The sequence below is a fragment of the Sphaerodactylus townsendi genome, linkage group LG04 (genome assembly GCF_021028975.2).
Source record: "Sphaerodactylus townsendi isolate TG3544 linkage group LG04, MPM_Stown_v2.3, whole genome shotgun sequence".
Classification (NCBI taxonomy): Eukaryota; Metazoa; Chordata; class Lepidosauria; order Squamata; family Sphaerodactylidae; genus Sphaerodactylus; species Sphaerodactylus townsendi.
In genome coordinates this window covers 28520035-28540381 of record NC_059428.1, presented here as the reverse complement: position 1 = coordinate 28540381, position 20347 = coordinate 28520035, and the positions used below count along the sequence as shown (strand labels likewise).

At 43.4% G+C, this 20347-nt stretch overlaps 1 protein-coding gene across 2 annotated transcripts in view; it reads left to right on the top strand.

Moving 5' to 3' along the window:
- LATS2 (large tumor suppressor kinase 2) overlaps positions 1-20347 on the top strand; it is a 49977-nt gene that overhangs the window by 7446 nt on the left and 22184 nt on the right. The window contains exon 2 of one of the 2 annotated variants that reach the window (XM_048494640.1): positions 3736-4393. In XM_048494640.1, the coding sequence (XP_048350597.1) occupies positions 4052-4393 (342 nt within the window). In that variant the 5' untranslated portion in view covers positions 3736-4051. Of the gene's footprint in view, positions 1-3735; positions 4394-20347 lie in introns of those variants that run through there. The other variant, XM_048494641.1, reaches the window with a different exon arrangement.

Here is a 20347-nt window from a genome sequence, read left to right as displayed (position 1 = left end):
ATGTTACTTTTACATTTCCAGAGCAACAAATGCTTGAACTGAAATATTTTATTGGGCAGGGGAGTTTAGTTTAAATGTTGCTTTCAAAACTCTATGTGGAAGTTATTTTTAATGGGAATAATATGTATAAATCTTGAAAGATAATATAGCACGTACTTCCTTTCCGAAAATGTAAGAAAAATACCCAAATATCTGTGGATACATCAATTTTAACACACTCAAAAACTGTGTGATATTCCTTGGGCATGTTGTCTGTTCACTAATTTCACCACAATTTAACTTGTCTTTCACAGAAGCCACTGGGATACCACAAAGCATTTCTTGTTAGCATTGTAGCAGACTGGTGATTATAGTATCCCTTCTACCCAGAGGCCCCTGTGGGGGTGTGGCGAGGGTGTTCTGGGGGCGTGGCGTTGGCATTCTGGGATGAGGCAGAGAACGCACTGGTGTATTGGGCGCTTTCCCCCCTTGCTACGCCTCCTCCTTTACCACATGAGAAGAGGCACACGAATAAGGATTTTAGCTTTACAAATCAATAAAATGTACATATGTTCTGTCACAACATTTCTAGGGATGATCTGCTGAGAAACTTCAGACTTTGCCTAATACTCTTATTAGCAATGTCATCCATTATTGTTGTTATTTTTTATAAAACAATGAATCTTTAAGAATTAAAAGTTTTCCATGGGGGGAAAAGGCGTTGGAATTTTTTTCATCCAGTGTCTAAACCAGTGATCTGAATATTCCTTATAAACTGAAGTTAATTGGATAATTTCTCTACTTTTCGGGTTGATCCGACAAGATTTGTCCAAAGAAATAAAAGGACGGTTTTGATTTCTGCTTATTTTGCTTAGAGATAAATCACCATGGATGGATTGACCCAGTAAAGGATACCATGGCCCTCAGCTTGCAAGCTTTGAGAAAGGCTGATGGTATGAAGTTTTGGAGGTCATTAATTCTTACGATTGCAATACATTGGAAGCGTCTCGATGGCATTTAACACACAACACAGCACTGATAAAATGACACTTTATTATATAGGTGTTTTGTTTTTAATTTCCCCCTGACTACTTTTTGGACCAGAGAGAAGTCAAAAGATGTGATTGGTGTGCTGTTTTGGCAGATGTGACATCTTCCCAGTGATAATTCTCCAGAGGAGTGTGGGAAAATCAGCCAACGTAGTTGCTTCTTGGATGTAATATTTGATTGAGACTTTCTTATTGCATTTTATTTTGCCTGCCCACAAGCACGTGTCTCTTTATAGACTGTATTCAAAGTTGTGCTACATACGCAATTCCTTTTGCTAGATTTTGGCCTAAGTACATATGTGTGCAAGAGACTTTCATGGCTGACAACATGTATTCTATTGTGTAAGAAATAAACAAACAAAAAGAGAGGAAAATGTCTAAACAATTAGAAGTAAATGTTAAGTGGGAAAAAAGAGTTCTTAAAACCAATGATACATGTCATAATTTACTGTAGGCAATGATGCTTTCTTTTAGAAAAACAACAAAAGAGAAGGCTGAAAACAACTTGCAAATGTAAAAATGGAAAGGGGTTGTTATTGGCCATCAGTGCTAGGTTTTACTTTGAGAATCTGAACTCAAGAGTCCTCTCTTTTGATTGCTATGCAGTCGCTTTTTGGCACCGGATTGAAGCCTGCACATTTTCCAGTGGCTTTGGAGAGTGAATAGTTCCACTCCACCTACCCTGCTGATCCTGCAGCTTTGGCTCTCTGCCAGAGGAATGTGGACCGTTTGCACCAGGTGTGTGTACTGTAGCCTTTGAGCCGAGGGAAGTCTTGCCCTCAGTATGCATTTTCGTGTATACAATATACACATACACTTAGGTGGTCCCCTCCTCCCTTTCGTAAGGGTTGGGTTTTCATTTTCCTTTTAAAAAGAAATTAATTTGGAAGCAGTAGAGTCAATGTCTTGCTCCCAAGCACCATTACCTGGAAGTTAAATCTGCTGGAACTGGCAGGATATCTGTGTAAATTTACTTAGGATTTGGAGGTAAGAATCTTGGAAGCAGTACCTTTTGGTTGATTTTCCTATGTAAATCCATGTTGAATTGAATGGGAATTGGACAAAGAAACAGAAATGTTCAAAATGTGTCCCTTAATAGTTTGTTGCTCTGTTTGTTTCTCCTCCCCAAGGAGAGGGCCAGGCTGGATAAAGTCAGGGCCTTGGAATTGAGAACTGTGGCATTGACCCCCATGTATGGACCACGGGTGCCTTGGGTCCAGATCTCTCTGACAGCCCGGTCCTGTGTGTTCTTCCAGGCTGCTGCAGCTGCACCTTTAACCTTGTTCTCCTACCCAAAGTCAGCATTCTGTGGTTTATGGCTGTCTGATATTTGCTCTGTTGTAGCCTTTTGTTTAGTATGCTTCTTGCTTAAGTATTGTCCTTTGTCTGGTTTTTTTCCTTTTGTGGTTTACAGACTGTCACAATTAGATTATATCTGTGTGCAGCACTGTTGGTGTTGGACACAGTGTCACCTCTTCCCATTTTTTTGGTGGGAACTTGTTGAGTGATGAACCTTTGGTCTTTATTGAAAAAACATACATTGCAGTATTAGAGGAGGGTGGGGGAGTGATGCTTGCTGTGGATATGAGTTCTCTGTTTCATCTCATGCAAGGAGGTTTTGGTTGGCGTGCCTGCCCTAGCCTTGTTCAGCATCATGGCACCAGTAAAGTCACATGATTGCATTAGCGACAATTGTTCAGTGCGATTTTGTAATTGTGCCTTGGCCTTTCCGTTCAGTTCTCTTCGCTTTCCACAGTAGAGGGATGCAGCTGTGCATTCCTTCCCTCCTTTCCCCGAGTGGTTCCACCAGTCATAATATTGGAAAATTCTTCTAGGTGAAGGAACATATTTTGGTGGCTTTTAGACTTAGTGGTTGTGTCCTAGTGGCTCTGCTGCAACCGCCCGAGGGGTGCTCTTTAGTTCCTGCTGTTTATTGCGCAGTCTCGTCATTCCTCCACATAGATGGCTGGGTGACCCCATGTTCACCCTCTGATTCATTCTGTGAAATCAAGTGAAGTTGACAGAAGAGTGACTTCCATGGGAGTACCTAATAATTGACATGGCAAAGTAGCCATTCAACCCCTTCTCTTCTGATGAAGAAGAAGAGAAGAGTTTTGATTTATACCCCACCTTTCTCTACTGTAAGGAGACTCAAGGTGGCTTACAAGCTCCTGTCCCTTCCTCTCCCCACAACAGACACCTTGTGAAGTAGGTGGGGCCAAGAGAGTTCTGAGAAAACTGAGTCACCCAACAGGAATGTAGGAGTGCAGAAACACGTCTGGTTCACCAAATAATCCTCTGCCACTCAGGTGGAGGAGTGGGGAATCAACCCCAGTTCTCCATTTCTAAGTCCTGTACTCTGTTCACCACATACTTTCCTTGCCCTGTTTTATGGAACTCTCATCAAGTGAAGCCTGATGATATTTGATTTAAATAAGAAAGTTAAGAACTTCTTCACATTGGGGAATTCTTTTAAACGTTTACTTTATTACTGGATTGACTGAATATGAAACGTATTGGACTGTTGTAACTCTTACATTTCTGTGTTGGTTTTTATGTTCACTTTGAGTTTTATAAGAAAAGCACAATAAGTAAATGTAACAATATACCCCATCTGCCTCTTGTACTGACACCTTTTAAGAAGTAATTCTTGTTAAAGTAAGCAAGGAAAATTGCGTGACAATCTATATTTTTTTTCCCCTTTCAGACACTGGCAAACAGCAAGATGAAGTTTCAGGGTTTTCCCCGGTGTGCAGCAGCTGCAGTGCTCGTGAGCTGAAGAACGGGGAAGATAGTAACCACTGTTTCAGATTTGTGCAGTGTGTCAGGCACTGGACAGAGCGCAGAAGCGTGCCTCATGGTTGTTGCCCCAGGGGGTTTTGCAGTCTAGACTGGATCATCAAGAGATTATGTTTTGCAGCAAACTGATACCCACAAGAGAAAAACAGCATTGAACAACCCCCACCCCTTGATTGTATGCAAAAGAAGTTGGTATTTTATGCTAAAACAAAGCTGGATTAAACATGAGGCCAAAGACATTTCCTGCCACCACTTATTCTGGGAACGGCCGGCAGAGATTGCAAGAGATTCGGGAAGGTCTGAAGCAGCCCACCAAATCTTCCAGCCAAGGATTACCCATTGGATCAAGCAGTGACAGTTCTCTGGATCCTAAAATTCTAGTAGGGAAAGATGGGGCCAGGCAGCAGCAGATGAGGCCAGGTGCCAAATTTGGACCTTACCAGAAAGCACTGAGAGAAATCAGGTATTCTTTGCTGCCCTTTGCTAATGAGCTGGACACCACCTCTGCCACTGTGGAAGTCAACAGACAGATGCTGCAGGAACTGGTACATGCAGGGTGTGATCAGGTAAGTGTGACTCTTAGACAGTCTGGCTCTGAAAATCTGTATGTGTGATGTGAGCAGCCGGTTGTGTGAAAAAAAGACTGATGTCTTCTGTGTTGCTGCTGTGAAAGTTTGCCAAACCATTGTGATAATCTCAGAGCTTGTGTGTTGTGTTCCTGTATTTGTGCTTTGAAACATCTACGCATGCACTACTGAACCAGGCAGAACTGGGATTAAGGAGCACCATTACGGTAGAGTGCTGAACTAAATTCTGGAAGTCCTGTGTTCAAATCCCTATTCCTCCAAGGAAGGTCACTGACAGATCTTAGATGAATCATTCTGTCTTTCTCCACTTAGCCTTCCTTACAAGGTTGTGAACCACATACGCTGCCCTCAGTTCTACGGAGGGAAGGGTGGGATGAGGTTAGTTCAGTCTGTACACGGAAGAATGCTTTCCAGTAGCCAGAACAGGGCACTGTTTCACACACAAGGAAATCTGGAACCAGGGGTGACATATGTTGAAATTTGTGCTGGTCCTACACATTCTGCTTCGTTCACACAACTTGAGCGACATCTTAGATTCATGCCTGGGTCTAGGTGAAACAGCTTCATGGAGGAATTTTGTCATCTGTGAGAGCAGCTGGACAACTGCCTGGTTTTACTATAAGGATGTATTTGAAAATATATGTATTTGTGTGAGAACATAAGAACAAGCCAGCTGGATCAGACCAAAGTCCATCTAGTCCAGCTCTCTGCTACTCACAGTGGCCCACCAGGTGCCTTTGGGAGCTCACATGTAGAATGTGAACGCAATGGCCTTCTGCGGCTGTTGCTCCCGATCACCTGGTCTGTTAAGGCATTTGCAATCTCAGATCAAGGAGGATCAAGATTGGTAGCCATAAATCGACCTCTCCTCCATAAATCTGTCCAAGCCCCTTTTAAAGCTATCCAGGTTAGTGGCCATCACCACCTCCTGTGGCAGCATATTCCAAACACCAATCACACGTTGCGTGAAGAAGTGTTTCCTTTTATTAGTTCTAATTCTTCCCCCCAGCATTTTCAATGTATGCCCCCTGGTTCTAGTATTGATAGCAGAACAATCACATCCCTAACAGGAAACAGTTGCAACACTCCAAAACTATTATATATATTTATATCCTTTTTGTAATTATCAAGCCCAAAAGTATCATTTCAGAAGGTAAAGCATAAAAATTCTCAAACCAAATGCATCTAAGCCTAATAGATGAAGCATCCCCAATAATTAGCAGAGGTAATTATATAATTGTATATAATTGTTCTGGGCTGAAGAAGACTAAGGTCGAAAGTGTTTAACTCACTTGGGTTAGCACTACTGATATCTATTTGATGTTAACATGTGGCCAGCTTATCTCCTGACGCAGCATCCAACTGAACACCTGGCAACTGGAGTACTTCCAACTTTTGATATCCATTCATGCTTTTATGCATGGCCAGTTTATCTCTTTACATGGTACCTAGGTGAGCTCTGGCAACTGAAGTACTTCAAGCCTCTTATCATCAGAGCAACAAGCAGCTTAACTATTTGGATAGTCCAATGTTTTGATGAAGGACAAGCATTCATCAGTGAATTTGATTACTGGAGGTCTGCTTGATGCTTACAATTGAATTGCGAGGATTTAACTGAAGGGATATTATTCATACAGAGACTCATTATCTTTAGAGCATATTTTTGGATCCCTTTTCTGCCTATTAGTGTTGTACATGTATTGCATGATTATTTCCATTGTTTATGTTTGGGTTATTGGATATAGTGTTTTTAATCGTTTACTAACTGAAGGTCACCCAACAGGAGAAACAAATCTGGTTCACCAGATAAAACTCTGCCGCTCAAGTGGAGGAGCAGGGAATCAAACCTGGTTCTCCACATTAGAATCTACCTACTCTTAACCACTATATCATGCTGGCTTTCATTTAAATCCTTTTGACTTCAGTGGATATAAAAGGGTGTGTTTAGGAAGGCACTGGGAAAATAGTGTAGCCTTCACTGAAATAGAATCATAGAGTTGGAAGAGACCCCAAGAGCCATCAAGTCCAACCCCTTGCAATGCAGGAACGCACAATCAATAGATCTTGCAGTTGTGTGGAAAGTATTTCTGTGGATGGAGGGCTCTCCTGCCAGGTTGCAATGATGGGCCTTGTCATATTAATCAATAAAGCCTTCCAAAAAGTTTTCAGTATGTTATCTCTGTTCTCTCACCAGCTCATTGTGAGTAAGCTTCAGAGCCTTAGTAACTTCTCCTGTTTTACACACAGCCTATTACATAGGACCCAAAAGATCATGGCATTTACTAGCTACAAGTGTTTTTGCAGCACTTAAAAAAAATTCCAAACAAGTTCACAATGGGCCAGTGTGGTGCAGTGGTTGTGAGAGGTGGGTTTGATTCCCCACTCCTCCACTTGAGCGACAGACTCTTATCTGGTGAACTGGATTTGTTTCCCCACTCCTACACATGATGCTTGCTGGGTGACCTTACCTTCATCACATGGTGTCTCGTGGGGAGAGGAAGGGAAGGAGTTTGTAAGCCTTTTGAGACTGTTCGCGGAAGAGAAAGATGGGGTATAAACCCAAACTCTCCTCCTCTATTAATTAGCAAAGGAAGATGTTAATTGGATTAAACGGAGGTCATAATTAGTCTTTGTTTTTATGCTATGCAGAAATTTCACATTTTTCCTTTTAATTTCCTTCCATTTTTTAACAGTAAAGAGCATATAAACAATAACTTCTGCTGCAGAGGGAGCAAGATAAAGGCAGTGAGGAGGTGGAGGAAAAGAAGTACAAATGTGTTGATTTTCAAATCTTTTAAAAAGAGACAACAGGGAGTCAAATGGTGTTTCACTCATTATCCTGTAGCTGAAATTGAGTTTTTGATAGCTGCCGTGTGGCTTCCCAGATGAGCTCCATTTATGGTGTGGGTGGATGGGGGAGCACAGGATTAAATCTGCTGTCCTGGGGAATCAGTCTCAGTCTCCCAGGCTAAGAAAAGCTTCCCTTTTTCCTTGTCTAGGCTCCAAGGGTGCATGAGAGAAAAAAGATAGCTGCTTTGGTCTAGATGAAACAGTACATTAATATTGGGTTAGCCCAGGGGTGTCCAACTGTGGAGCTTCAGATGTTCATGGACTACAGTTCCCATCAGCCCCTGCTGGCATGGCCAATTGTAGTCCATGAACTTCTCTGAAGCACCACAGTTGGACACCCCTGGGCTAGCCTGACCTCATCAGATCCCAGAAACTAAGCAGGGCTGGCCCTGGTCAGTATTTGGAAGAGAGACTGCCAAGGAATAGCAGAGTTGTGACGCAGAGACGAATGGCAAACCACTTCTGAATGTCCCTTGCCTTGAAAACGTCATAGGGTTGCCGTAAGTCAGCTGTAACTTGATGGCAAAAAAAAAATTGGATTCCATTGTAAAATATCCTTCTATGGGAAGAAATTGCCTCCCACTTACAGAGAAGTTGTTGGAACACCTCAAACTCTGACACCAGACCAAGCAAAAGGAATTACATTTGCCCAAGCAGAGGGGTAAGAACTTTTAGGTCGATTCCGCACTTGCGTTATCGACCTAAGTTCGAGATGCATTCGACCTAAGTGTTCTGCACAACCACTGGGATCGACGTGGTTTTGTACCAGCTTCGCCCCGTGTAACGGTCAAATTTCCGACTCAAGTTGGGAACTACTACTTTTTCAGGGAACCACGCTCGAACTCAGCTCGATTCCAGTAAAGTGCGGAATCTCTGGTGCCAGGAGTCCCCCATTCAGCCAATCACAGCTGAGTGTTTCGGGCATGCGTACAGCTGGAGAACCACTGCAGCGAAAATTGCGCCTAATTTTTTCCCCCCTTTTCTTTCTTGCGTTGGAAGCGATGGCTGGTCGCACAAACGGCGCACAATTTCCGTGTACCAATGTAAGCGGCCCATAAAAAAACACCACCTTCGTCCCTCCATTCCTGTGGCAGTTTTTTTTATAACGTGTGTGGGGATAGACGGAACATGGCCGTAAAAGAATAGCCAATCAGAACGGAGCACAGGATGATTCCGCCCTCCGAGCTGGGATCAAGCTGGTTGCAGTGGGGAACAACAATGGCTTCGACCTAGGTTAGTACCCTTCTCAGGGAACTGGGTTGAACCTATTTTACTCGTGTGCGGAATCGCCCTACAGAACTTTTAACAGAACAAATAGAACGACCTTTGGGGCCTGGATTCAGATGTTCACTTTGTCATGAAACCAGTTGCTCTCTTTTGGACTGATTTACCTCATTTTGGTGTTTTGTTGTGAGATCCAAAGTTAAGGTGTGTTTGTTGCCCCGGGCTCCTTGAAAAATGGTTTGTTTGTTGCCCTGGGCTCCTTGAAAGATGGGTGGGATCAAAAAATCATACAAGGAAATATACTGGGGCTGTGTGGATTCTTGAATATCATCTTGTGCAAACGCTTGCGGAAGAGCAATACCTATTTTTCCCCTTTTTGCCCCTGCTTCCTTGGAGCCAACCCATGGTAAATAATGTTTCCATAAAGGAGGCCTTAACAAAAATAATTCCAGGCTAGTAGTTTCACCAGCTGCTGACTGTAACTCACACTGATACATGTACTACTCTTTCGGATATGGCTGAAACAAATAGTGTGTGATGCCTGCCAATTTTTTTTTTTAATAGTGGTGCAGGCTAATATTTTTTCAGTTCCATAATTTGTGAAGCTTGACAGCACAAGGTTTGACTTTACTTGGCGTGCAAGTATGAAGCTGGAAAGGGTGCTAGTCGCCCCTTGGCTGGTAAACAAAACTTGTCGGGCTTGAAAGTGCAGCTTTTAGTCTTTGAGAAATACTGGCACAGGACTATGGAGATGTTTCTCGCAGCTCAGTAATCCACTTGGAAACACCCCAGACAATTACATGTGGAATGTTGCATGCAGTTGTAGATAGTAGCTTTTAAAATATTTTGATTGCAGTGAATAGATGCAATTGAGCATATAATTGGATAGATTGTTAACCTGAAGAGGGTGGATTCTAGTTTACTCTATTCTCCCAACACCCCCCCCCCCCGAAAAAGTTGACAATGTTGTTGCTTCTGCTACAAAATGTTACACTGATGTGAACTGATGAAGAGCTAGAATGGTTGGTTGTGGCTGGTGAGATGTAAGCATTTCCTTGACGTGTGTTAGCAATAAGAGAGCAGGATGTGTCTATATATATTTCGCTAAGTTCTGTAGCAGGTAGTAACTGGGTTCTCTTTCTGCTTGGGGATTTTTAAAAATGAAGAACGTACACAATATCGACACCTGGAAGAATGCATACTTTGAGGCTAAAAGATGTACAGTTCTTCAAAAATTAGGAAAATCTGAAACCTTCTTCCCTCTGGAGAATATGCAGTTAGTTCTCTTACCTGGTAGTTGGGCTAGATGAGCAATTGAGCAACTGACACCCACTTTTTCTGACCCAGAAAACCCTTTGGAACCATATCTCTGTGATGTTGTCGTATTAATAGCAGTACCAAAGGATGATGAAAGGGAAAGGTCTGTAGGGTTCTACCAGTTCTACAAATTCAGAGTTGCAGAAAATAATTTTGGAGTTGGTTTTCAGGAATGAAGGTTTCCATTTAATGCCAAATCGCACAAAATACACACCAACAACTTGTAACCGGTTCCAAGCACAATTTTGGCATGCATTCAGATGTTGCAACCAAACCATACCTTTTCCATGATACCAACAAGCATGCTGTAATAGTTGGCAACAAACTGAATTTCTTGCGATAACTGAATCCCCAACTCTTTTAACAAATGGATTGGTTCTTGCCTGAAGTTCAGGATTCTAAACCACAGGATATTTGGGAGACTGAAGGAAGATTTCTGAAGTTCATTTTTGGCATGAGCAAACCTTGGTTTATTTGTGACAACTGAATGCACCCTTGGTAACATATTCTTTCTGTAGAAGATGAATATATTTGTAACATGGGCTGCGTAAAACCACTGATAGGATAGAAACGTTTTCAAATTGGAAGTGTATTCCCTAGTTTCTCGTTCAGGGATGTTAACTGTTAATAATCCTTTGTCCTTCGGGACGATGAAGTTCTTTGTATGCTGTCTGTTTGCTTGTATGCCTGTTGTCTGTGAAGTCAGAGCCCTTCAGGGATGGGGCGGGATATAAATCCAACATAAATAAATAAAATAAAACTCTGAAAGGCGCTGCTGAACCCCCCCCCCCCCCCCCGCCAAACTCCCACCGTGGTGAAAATTCTGTCAAGTCTCAGCCAACCTATGGTGACCCCATAGTGTTTTCATGGCAGAAGACCTTCAGAGGTGGTTTAACATTGCCTGCCTCTGTGTTGTGACCCTGGACTTCGTCTGTGGTTTCCCAGAAAAATACTAACCAGGGCTGATCCTGCTTAGCCACTGAGAAATGATGACATCAGGCTACCCAGAACCACCCAGGTCACCAGGGCGTACATGTGCACGCACACACACATGAACTGATTTCCAGCCAAAGATTTTTCCACCCACTGGTGCAAAAAGAGTCCCAAATACGCACTTTTGCTAATAATTTTAGAGAGATGAAAGATGGGGGTCAAACTCCTTTCCCTTCCCCCCTCACAACAAACACCCTGTGAGGTAGGTGGGGCTTAAGCATTCCTATGGTTGGTATGTGTTCTATGGTTTGCGGGCTGCAGTTCCCATTTTCATTGCAAAGAGTTCTGATATTTATTTATTTATTGCATTTCCACCCCACCAATCTCCCAAGGGGACTCGAGGCGACTTACATATAAACATGTAGTAAAACAATACAATAATATAAAAGCAGTATAAAAGATATAAACATTAAAACCAATTGTCAGCAAGATGGCATAAAACCTACGTAAGAACACAAAAGAGCAGACCTGTGCTGTACCCAGATGAAGGCCATGGGACAATATTAAAAGAAGGAGTGCTCGGCTGGCCCGACAGAAAAGGCCCGGCAGAATGGTGGCAGAGTGAAGACTGTGAAACATGTGGATGGTATAGTACAAGAATTCAGAAATCAAAGGCAATCTTAGCCCAGGCTGATGATAAGCAGAAGGCTTTGTAGGCTGTGTTTTTGAAGGGTGGTGGATCCTATGTGTTATACAAGACATCTTTCAAGAGACATAGGTCCTATCTATACCTGCTACCATATGCAGTGAAATGTAGTAATAGTTTTGTTCTCTAATCATGTTTTTGTTTAATCAGTGAAGCCAACATAGATTGCTGCCATTATTCATACTCCTGGAATTTATGTGTTTAATTCTGAGCCTGGCACCAGAATGTTTATCAAAAAACTGCATGGCGAGACCAGACTCGAAGGGAGGTTTCAGCAAACCTGAGAAAAACCCCAGATTTGTGGAGAACCCTTAAAAGTAAAAAATGGAAGGAGTAAAATCAAGCAAAAGTTTCAAAATGCTGATTAGCTCACAAGATTAGCTCACAAGATCTAGGCAGCTATTTTGCTGCTGCAGGGATGGGGTGAGTTGAGGGGGGAAATGAATAGGCCGGCAGGAAGGGAGATGAGGGGTGGAAGCAAAGTCAAGCTTGGAGAGAGGAAAGAGAAATGAGGTAAATAAGAGAATGCAGGCTGGAGGAGAGAGGTAGTGGGCAAAGGGGAGAAGCTTTGAGGGGGAAGGAAAGAAGTGGCAGTTCAGATAGGAAACTGAGAAAGGTAAAACGGAAGTAAGCAAGCACGGAAAAGGGGATAGATCTTGACTCTAGAGCAGGGGTGTCCAACTCTGGCGCTTCAGATGTTCATGGACTACAATTCCCATCAGCCCCTGCATGACCTTGGCCTTTGATTCTGGTGTTTTAAATTACTGGTAGTCAAGCTTTGTTAATTCTCAGAGGCTGATGGGAATTGTAGTCTATGAACATCTGAAGTGCCAGAGTTTGAAACCTCTGATCTAGAGCCAGTGGTGGGTGGTGGAGGGAATGGCTGAGATACAGTGAGAGGAGGAGGATCAGCCAAGGAAATGAGATTCCTGCCCACTGCCACACAATGCAATCTATGGTCATTTCCGCACAGCCACGCTGGGGGATGCGTCGGCGTATACAATGCCGACACACACACCCTGGGAAACTGAGTGTTTTTAATTACTGGCTCTAGATCAGATGCCACTGTAATGCCACAGATGCAGGAGAAACGTTAGGAACAAGATCTACCAGACAATGGCCACACATGTATGTAATTAGAGAATAGGCACAGCATGTAATTAGAGAATAGGCACAGCACAGAATCGCGCAGAATAGGCACACGCACACACACCCCCGCACCTTCCAATGCCATCTTAACGGGTCCGGTAGGGCAGGGGAAGCAGCGCAGCTGGCCAAGGCCGTGGTGCCGATCGGCGACACTGCGAGGGCAGGGGGGCGGTCCCCAGGCTTCCGAAGCGATGCGCCCGGCTGGGTCGCAGGGAAGGTACGTCGATCGGGAAGGGGGGGGTGGCGCCTTCCAGTTGCTGCCGTTCGCACGTTTGGAAACAGCGGCTTTGTGCTGCTGGAGGGGAGCGAGGGTGGCACGGCTGCAATGCAGCTGCGCCCCCCATGCGAACAGCTCCCTAGGGATGGCGTTTTTGCCGTCCCTAGGGCGCTGTAAATGGTCTGTGCAGAAAGGGCCATCGTTACAAATCTGTGCATTTGATCAATCAATCTGTTCATTTTGATCAATCACTTCTAAATACCACAAACATAAACGCTGTGCCTATTCTCTAATTACATACATGTGTGGCCGTTGTCTGGTAGATCTTATTCCTAACGTTTCTCCTGCATCTGTGGCATCTTCAGAGGTGTATCTCAGAGGGAAGCCTATTACACACTGTGTCCAGTGAGAAGGGAATGTTTTAGTGGGGTATGTATTGTCCATGTCCCAGGGTGGGGAGCCAGTCAGTAAGTGGGTGGAACTTGCTATACAAAGGTGTGGTTGATAGTATTGTATTGCAGGTGGGGTTTTTCAGTCCAGGGAGTGATTCACATTTGCATTCCCTGCAGCAGCAACAGTCTTAGTGAATGCAAACCCTGTGTCTGGGTGGAGTCCATTGTTCATGAACCTAGCATGCCCTTGTCCTTTGATTCTGGTGTTTTTAATTACTGGTAGCCAAGTTTTGTTAATTCTCAGAGTCTCTTCCTTCTTATTGAAGTTTTCTTGGTGTTTATGGATTTCAGTGACCTCCCTGTGTAGTCTGACATAGTAACCTTCTGAGTTGTCCAGAATTTCAGTGTTTTCAAATAGAATGTTATGTCCAGTTTTGTTTAGATCATGTTCTGCTACTGCATATTTTTCAGGATAGTTAAGCCGACAGTGTCTTACTGCAATGCAAATAATATGTTTCTTTACTTTAAAAATCAAGTAAACATCTCAGTTTCAAACATAGAAGTTATGGAATGGTATTTGGATTTACGTTTAAACCCATTTAAAAGTAATCTGTGTGGAAAAAAATTGCCCTTTGTTTTGTGCTTTGTGAAAGAGAACTAGAGCAGTTTAAAAGACACAGAGGAATTGATAAACTTGTAAGAACTAAGTTTCTTTTTAAAAAGGGAAATGTCCCTGAAAAAACCTGCATTCCTAAGCGCAAAAAGGCACTTATGACCAAAAGGTTAAGAGTCCTACTAATGCAACAGGAAGTGGTATCACAATAGTATCAGGGTGAGGCAGTTCCTCTGGGAAAGTTTTTAATGGCTGGGTAAATCGTCCACTTATCTAAATGGCTTAGATTTGATAGGACCCCAATAGATTCAGATTGCAGCTGGAAGCCCCATTTTTGTTCATGGACTGAGATTCGTAACGCTTAGATGAAGATAAACAATTTTCTCCCATTTCCACCCTCCCATCTAGTTAGCATTTAGAAACCTGAATGTCTCTTACTTATTATAGCAGAGGAAACACTTCTGTTATTACTTCGATTGTGTAGCTTGGGCTGTTGGAGGTGTGACTCAGTGGAAAAACATCTGCTTTGCATACAGAAGATCTCAGTTACAAGATAAGGCAGTTGGTGATATGAAGGGTCTCGGCCTCAGTTGGGCCCCCTCCATACAGCACATGTATAACAGGTTGCAATTGGGATAAAGTAAACCGTTTTCCTGTTTTCACGTTCCCATGTGTCTGTGCAGGCAGCAATTGGAGCTCACGGAAACAATCCAGGTTGCTGTCGGGCCTTCGCACGGTGATGCATCTTTTTTTATTTATTTACTGGTGCGTAGCTATGCAGGCATGCACATGTCCCACTGGTGCATAGCTATGCAGGCATGCACATGCGAACCCCTACAGCCATGCTGATGTCCCACAATATGACCATCTGTACCTACATAGCTACGCAGATATAAGCTGCGAAATTTTTTTTTTTAAGGAAAACAGGAATAAAGCGCCTGCTGCCTGGCCATTTGCATGCGAGCGGCTGCAACACAGGATTTTTAAAAAGACTTGCTAATTCCGCTTTGGGGGAAATAACACGGGGCAGACTAATTTTAGGGGCGGAATCTGTGCAAAGTCCCCCCCCCCCATGGATTTTTTACCATCCTAAACCCGTGTTTATTGGCCCGTGTGGAAAGGGCCTTGCGGGAGCACTGTTACCAGTTGGAGTAGACAACTATAAGTTTGATAGACAAGTGGCTGGACTTTGTACGAGGTGGTTTCATGTGGAGTACCTTATCTAACACTCAGGTTTACTTCCTGTCCAATATTTCCATTTGCATGTGTTGTCAAAGATTGCCAGTGATCATTAGTAATACATTGAGCATAGTGATGATTATACATTAAATCTAAAAATGGAGAAGTGTAGCAACTGAGAACCTAATGGGACACTATCAACTGCATGAGTTTGCTTCAGGGATTTGCAGCTATACTCTTCCTTGCTCGTTCCTAGTGGCAACATGTGGGTAAAACTGTGGCAGGGCCCAATTTGGAGAAGTGTGCTAGACAGGAAAAGGAGAAATTCCTTCCTATCTCTTGTGAGGTTTTCAATGGTTGGAGGCCAGTGGGAGGGGGAGCATTTTTGATTCATTGGTAGCCAGCATGTGTACTGAATGAACAGAGCAAATACACACATACACACTGTCCCTGGGCTGTATCAACTGCTGGAAACAGCATTGGGGAGAAGGTAGGACTTCCCCCTTCTTCCACACAGTGGCCCCAATTGCAGTTGGGTCCTGCTGCACGTTTACTCACCAGTTGCTACTAAGAACTGGTCCCCATGGTGAACTTGTTCAGGTTGCAATGACTAGTAAGGTGCTGTGGGCAGCTAAAGTGTTTATGTGGTGATCAGGGCTTTTTGATGGTTTCTACAAATCTAAGTTTTGTGGTCATACTCCTGCTTCTGGTGTTTCAACCACCTCTGGCCATGGACTGTATGTGTGTGATGCTGTGTTTAATATGTTCCTATATATAATAATTTAATAAAAAATTCATAATTGTGTTTAATAACATTCTTATCTATAGCCAGTGTCAATTAAGCCCGACAAGGAATAACATTTAACATCTTACTCTACCCCTTAAAAACCACATTCGAACAGATATTGTGGGGAAGAAGAAGGGAAGCCATCTTGAATGGGTACCATTGTTGTCCTCAGCCATAGACCTGACAGAACATCTCTGTCTTACAGACCTTGCAAAATTGAACTAACTCCCTACAGGGCCTGAACTGTTTCATTGTGTCAACTGAAGTACAGGATTAATTTTCTTTGGCCCACTTAATTCTGAGGTGGTCAGGATCTTTTCATACTGTTCATCATGCCTGATCTCATGGCAAGTGGCTGTCTGTTTATATAGATAAGGTGGTTGTGTGACAAGGGAAATAAATTCAGTTCCTGTAGAGATAAGCCACTTTTAACAGATTTTAAAACTGTTATCTTCAGGGTTGCAAAAGACATTATAGGCCAAAGGACTGTGGATGCTGGTAATTTTCATCGTGTTATAGGTCATGAAGGCATGACACAGTGCTCTGGAATGCACGAGCTACGTGTGACTTTGTGATGAAGTATTTATTACAGGAAGCATCCATTTTCCCAATCTTCTGCAGTTCATTATCTGATAGGTGTGGGGCTGGGAGGGAGGCGTGGATGAATTTGAACAGAGGTTGGTGGAGCCGTCCTACATAGTTTAAGTCCACTGAAATCAATAAGTGTCAACTGGAGCAACAGCATAAGATTATTCTGAAAGTGGAATAAATTGTCATTTGGGCTCGTGCTGCGTTTTCTGCTCCCTTAAATCACTGAGGCATCCCTCAATAGAGTACAGTTCTGTGCTTCTAAGTCAGTTGTTCTGTAGTTGATATCTGACCATTCTTGTATCCTACCACTCACACATATCTCTGAGATAAACAAAGCAAAACAAGGCAAGAAAGATAGCTGTCATCTACTGGTGAGATGTTTGTTTGCTTTTCTGATGAAATTCAATGAGCCCAATTCAGTGAAGGCCAAATAATACATGCTCCCTTCTACATAGACCAAAATGCACCCCCCCCATGTGACCCAGGGGAATGGTATCTGGGTCAAATGACTGTCCCTCCTGCCCTCAAGATTTGCCACTGAGAAGAACAGAGTGTTTGTGATGTATACATAGAGTTCATTTGAAAATAAAGACATATTCTTTGTGTGCCATTAGAAGGGCCCTGCAACAGCCTAGGTTACCAATGGACAGGATAGTTCCTTTTTGCTGTGATGATGCCATCTTAAACATTTTAGCAGGGAGTACAATGTAGTCAGTTGGTATTAGGTGACTTCAGTCCTAGTTGGTCCTTCACCTGTTTGTGGCCGTTCACAAATACATTAGAGTGATTTTTAAAAACTGCATTAAAAATGTGCGTATGGAGTATTTAAAATAAAAACAACCAATTTTGTAAAAAGCCTGCTGCTTTTGCAACATTTAGTTCAGGCCTGAAACAGCCATAGAGGAAGCCAGATACTTATACAGTATAGATATATTAATTTACTCAGTTTCCCAGAATGAAGAACCTGCAGCTGCTCAGTTGAGTCTTCTTGGTCTTCTTCTAAAGTGGATTCTTGGTCAGACGAAGAAAAAGAAAAGAATTTCACTGCAGCTGCTTTTGCATGAAATTAAACTCCTGGCCTTTTTGGATGTTTTATCCAGCTGTTGCTTCTGAGTTGAGCAGAACAACATGAAAAAAATCATCTTTCAGTTTTAGAAAGCAGGGCTGTGTTACAGTATATTAATTAATAAGGCTTTCTTTGTGGTGGACTTATATGCTAGTCGAGTCTGAATTCCAAGTAAAGCCTGCAGCTGCTATAGCTGTAGGATGAGGATAAATTCAGGCTGTTCTTCATTCCTCTCTTTCTTGAATGCAACCTTATTTCTAATAAATAGGGTGGAGTGGGATCTGGGTAGATCTTTTATAGGGCAGAGACAACCATGGGACTGCTTCCTTCAGTCAGCGCTCTTTCACATACCTCAGCAAAAGGTGAAATATGGATTTATGTGCACATCACATCTGTGCTACATTTATTTTCATTTCTCTTTGGCCGTTGTCCTGATATTGATTTTTAAACCACATTTATCCCTGATCTTGCTGTAAGGAATACATGGTAGTGTTTATAGCATTATTGCTTTTTTTTGGTCTTTGCACTAACTGTATGAAGTAGAATGGACTGAAAGCGTCTGAATGAGTGTTCCTGGGGGTGAGTGGAGCAGTGGCTCACAGGTGTCAAACTTGCGGCCCTCCAGACGTTATGGACTACAGTTCCCATCATCCCCTGCCAGCATCACAATGGCAGGGGGTGATGGGAACTGTAGTCCATAACATCTGGAGGGCCGCGAGTCTGACACCCATGCATTAGATCATCTACTTTGCATGCCAACAGATCCCAGGTTTGTTCCCTTGCATCTCCATTTGAAAGGATCGGGTAGCAGATGATATGAGGACCTCTGCCGGAAATCCTCGCTGTACTGATTTTGTTCTCACAAGGAAGATATTTCTGGAAGCAAGTTGAACTTCTTGAAGATTGAAGAATAGAGAACTATAGTACGGGTTTGTTTATATGATTGGTTGTAATTTTGTGCCAATCTTTGGTCAATCTACACAGGATTTTTGTTTAGTAGTGAAATCCTGCAGAGCCCTGAGTCTTGGTTCAGGATAGACTCAGAAGCATAAATACATTTTATGCCTTGTTTAAGGTGAGTCATGGTTGTGTGACTGGACTTGTAGTCAGGCATACATTGGTGGAACTCACCTTAAAAGATTCATTCCTTCAGAGATAGAAGGGGAGGATAAGGCACTTCAAGTTGTCCCCTGAGCTGGAGGACATCTTGTGGGGTGTTTCCCATGCTGCAATCTGGGAGGCAGAAAATGAGATCAAACTTCCTCTTCCTGTTGGCATGGGACTGCCCATCTTCAGTTTTTTTCCTACTTCAAGGGGAGAAGCAACTAGCTAGAGTGCATGTTCTTTGCCTTCTCTTTCCAGACCTTCCTTCTGCCTGATAATTTGCAAACAGGCCTTTCCTCTGCCCCCAGCTACCCCCCACCCCCGCTCCCTCCTCAATACCATTCTCCCAGTGGGAGATTCTGCTTTGCCATCAAGCTTCCCTCCCACTCCTTTTTGTCAGTGGAAGACTTTTCTTTGACTCCCTGTGTCCTAGAAAGGATGCATGGAGTTAGAGGAAAGGGGGAAAGCCTCCCTCATCCTTTCTGCTGGTAAAAGTGGATAGGATGGACCCTGGAAGCTCCTCCTAAACCTCACAGTACTGAGCAAAGGAGAGCTTTTTAAGGAGAGTCCCCCTGATGTACACCTTGACTTCAGGTCTAGTAGTGTGCTCATGACCTGCCGTGCGTTGGGTATATCATGTAGTTTGATCCTAAGATACAGTTGTCAAGGGTTGTAGGTACATTCAACTGCTTCTCGGGGCAGACCTGAGCCACTGGTGGGGGTCAACTGATCACCCCACTTGGTAGCTGCTTTCGAGCCATGGAAGGAATCCCTGTTGGCTACTCAGCCAGGGGCCAACCACACAGATCTGACGAAGAAGGCTGACAGGAATCAGGTGGGGTACGTATGGAGTTAAACTGGTAAGGAAGAGGTTATGACAGGGACATTTGAGGGTGGAATTACCAACCTTGTCAGCTCTGCAGCTCTTGGAAGAAGGCCCACCCTCCCACGAAATACAGGACAGGACAGGACAGGCAGTGCGTGGATCTGCCTTCTGTTTAGCCTAGCCTTTAAAAGTCAGGGAGATATCAATGAGGACAGACTGATCTTGGCTCCAGCAATGGAGAAGCAGGCCTGGCTAAATGAGAAAAATTGGGGTGAACGTCAAACTAGTGTTGCCAAGACGCTGGTGGGAGGGCATTAGGTCCTGCTACTTATCACCGCTCGGAGCAGTGGTGGAATAATTTTTTTAAAAAAACTGCAGCGCCTGAAGTTCGCACAGGAAGTGACAAAGGGTAGTTTATTCTTACAGGAGAGCAGCAGTGGCATAGGAGGTTAAGAGCTCGTGTATCTAATCTGGAGGAACCGGGTTTGATTCCAAGCTCTGCCGCCTGAGCTGTGGAGGCTTATCTGGGGAATTCAGATTAGCCTGTGCACTCCCACACACGCCAGCTGGGTGACCTTGGGCTAGTCACAGCTTCTTGGAGCTCTCTCAGCCCCACCTACCTCAGAGGGTGTTTGTTGTGAGGGGGGAAGGGCAAGGAGATTGTAAGCCCCTTTGAGTCTCCTGCAGGAGACAAAGGGGGGATATAAATCCAAACTCTTCTTCTTCTTCTCTTCTTATTTATTTTATTCAACTTACAGACTGCCCTTCCCCGTATGGGGTTTAGGGCAGTTCACAACAATTCAGTTATGTAATACAAAAAGATCAAGGTGTAAAGGGGAATAAAGCACAATCAAATATTTAAACTATACTCCCATATAAAATGAAAACATTCATACCATAAGTTGGAAAGAAGGTAAGGAGCGGAAAAGGAGAAAAGGGAGGCCAACTAGTTGGACACCACTGCTGTCCTCAATTATAT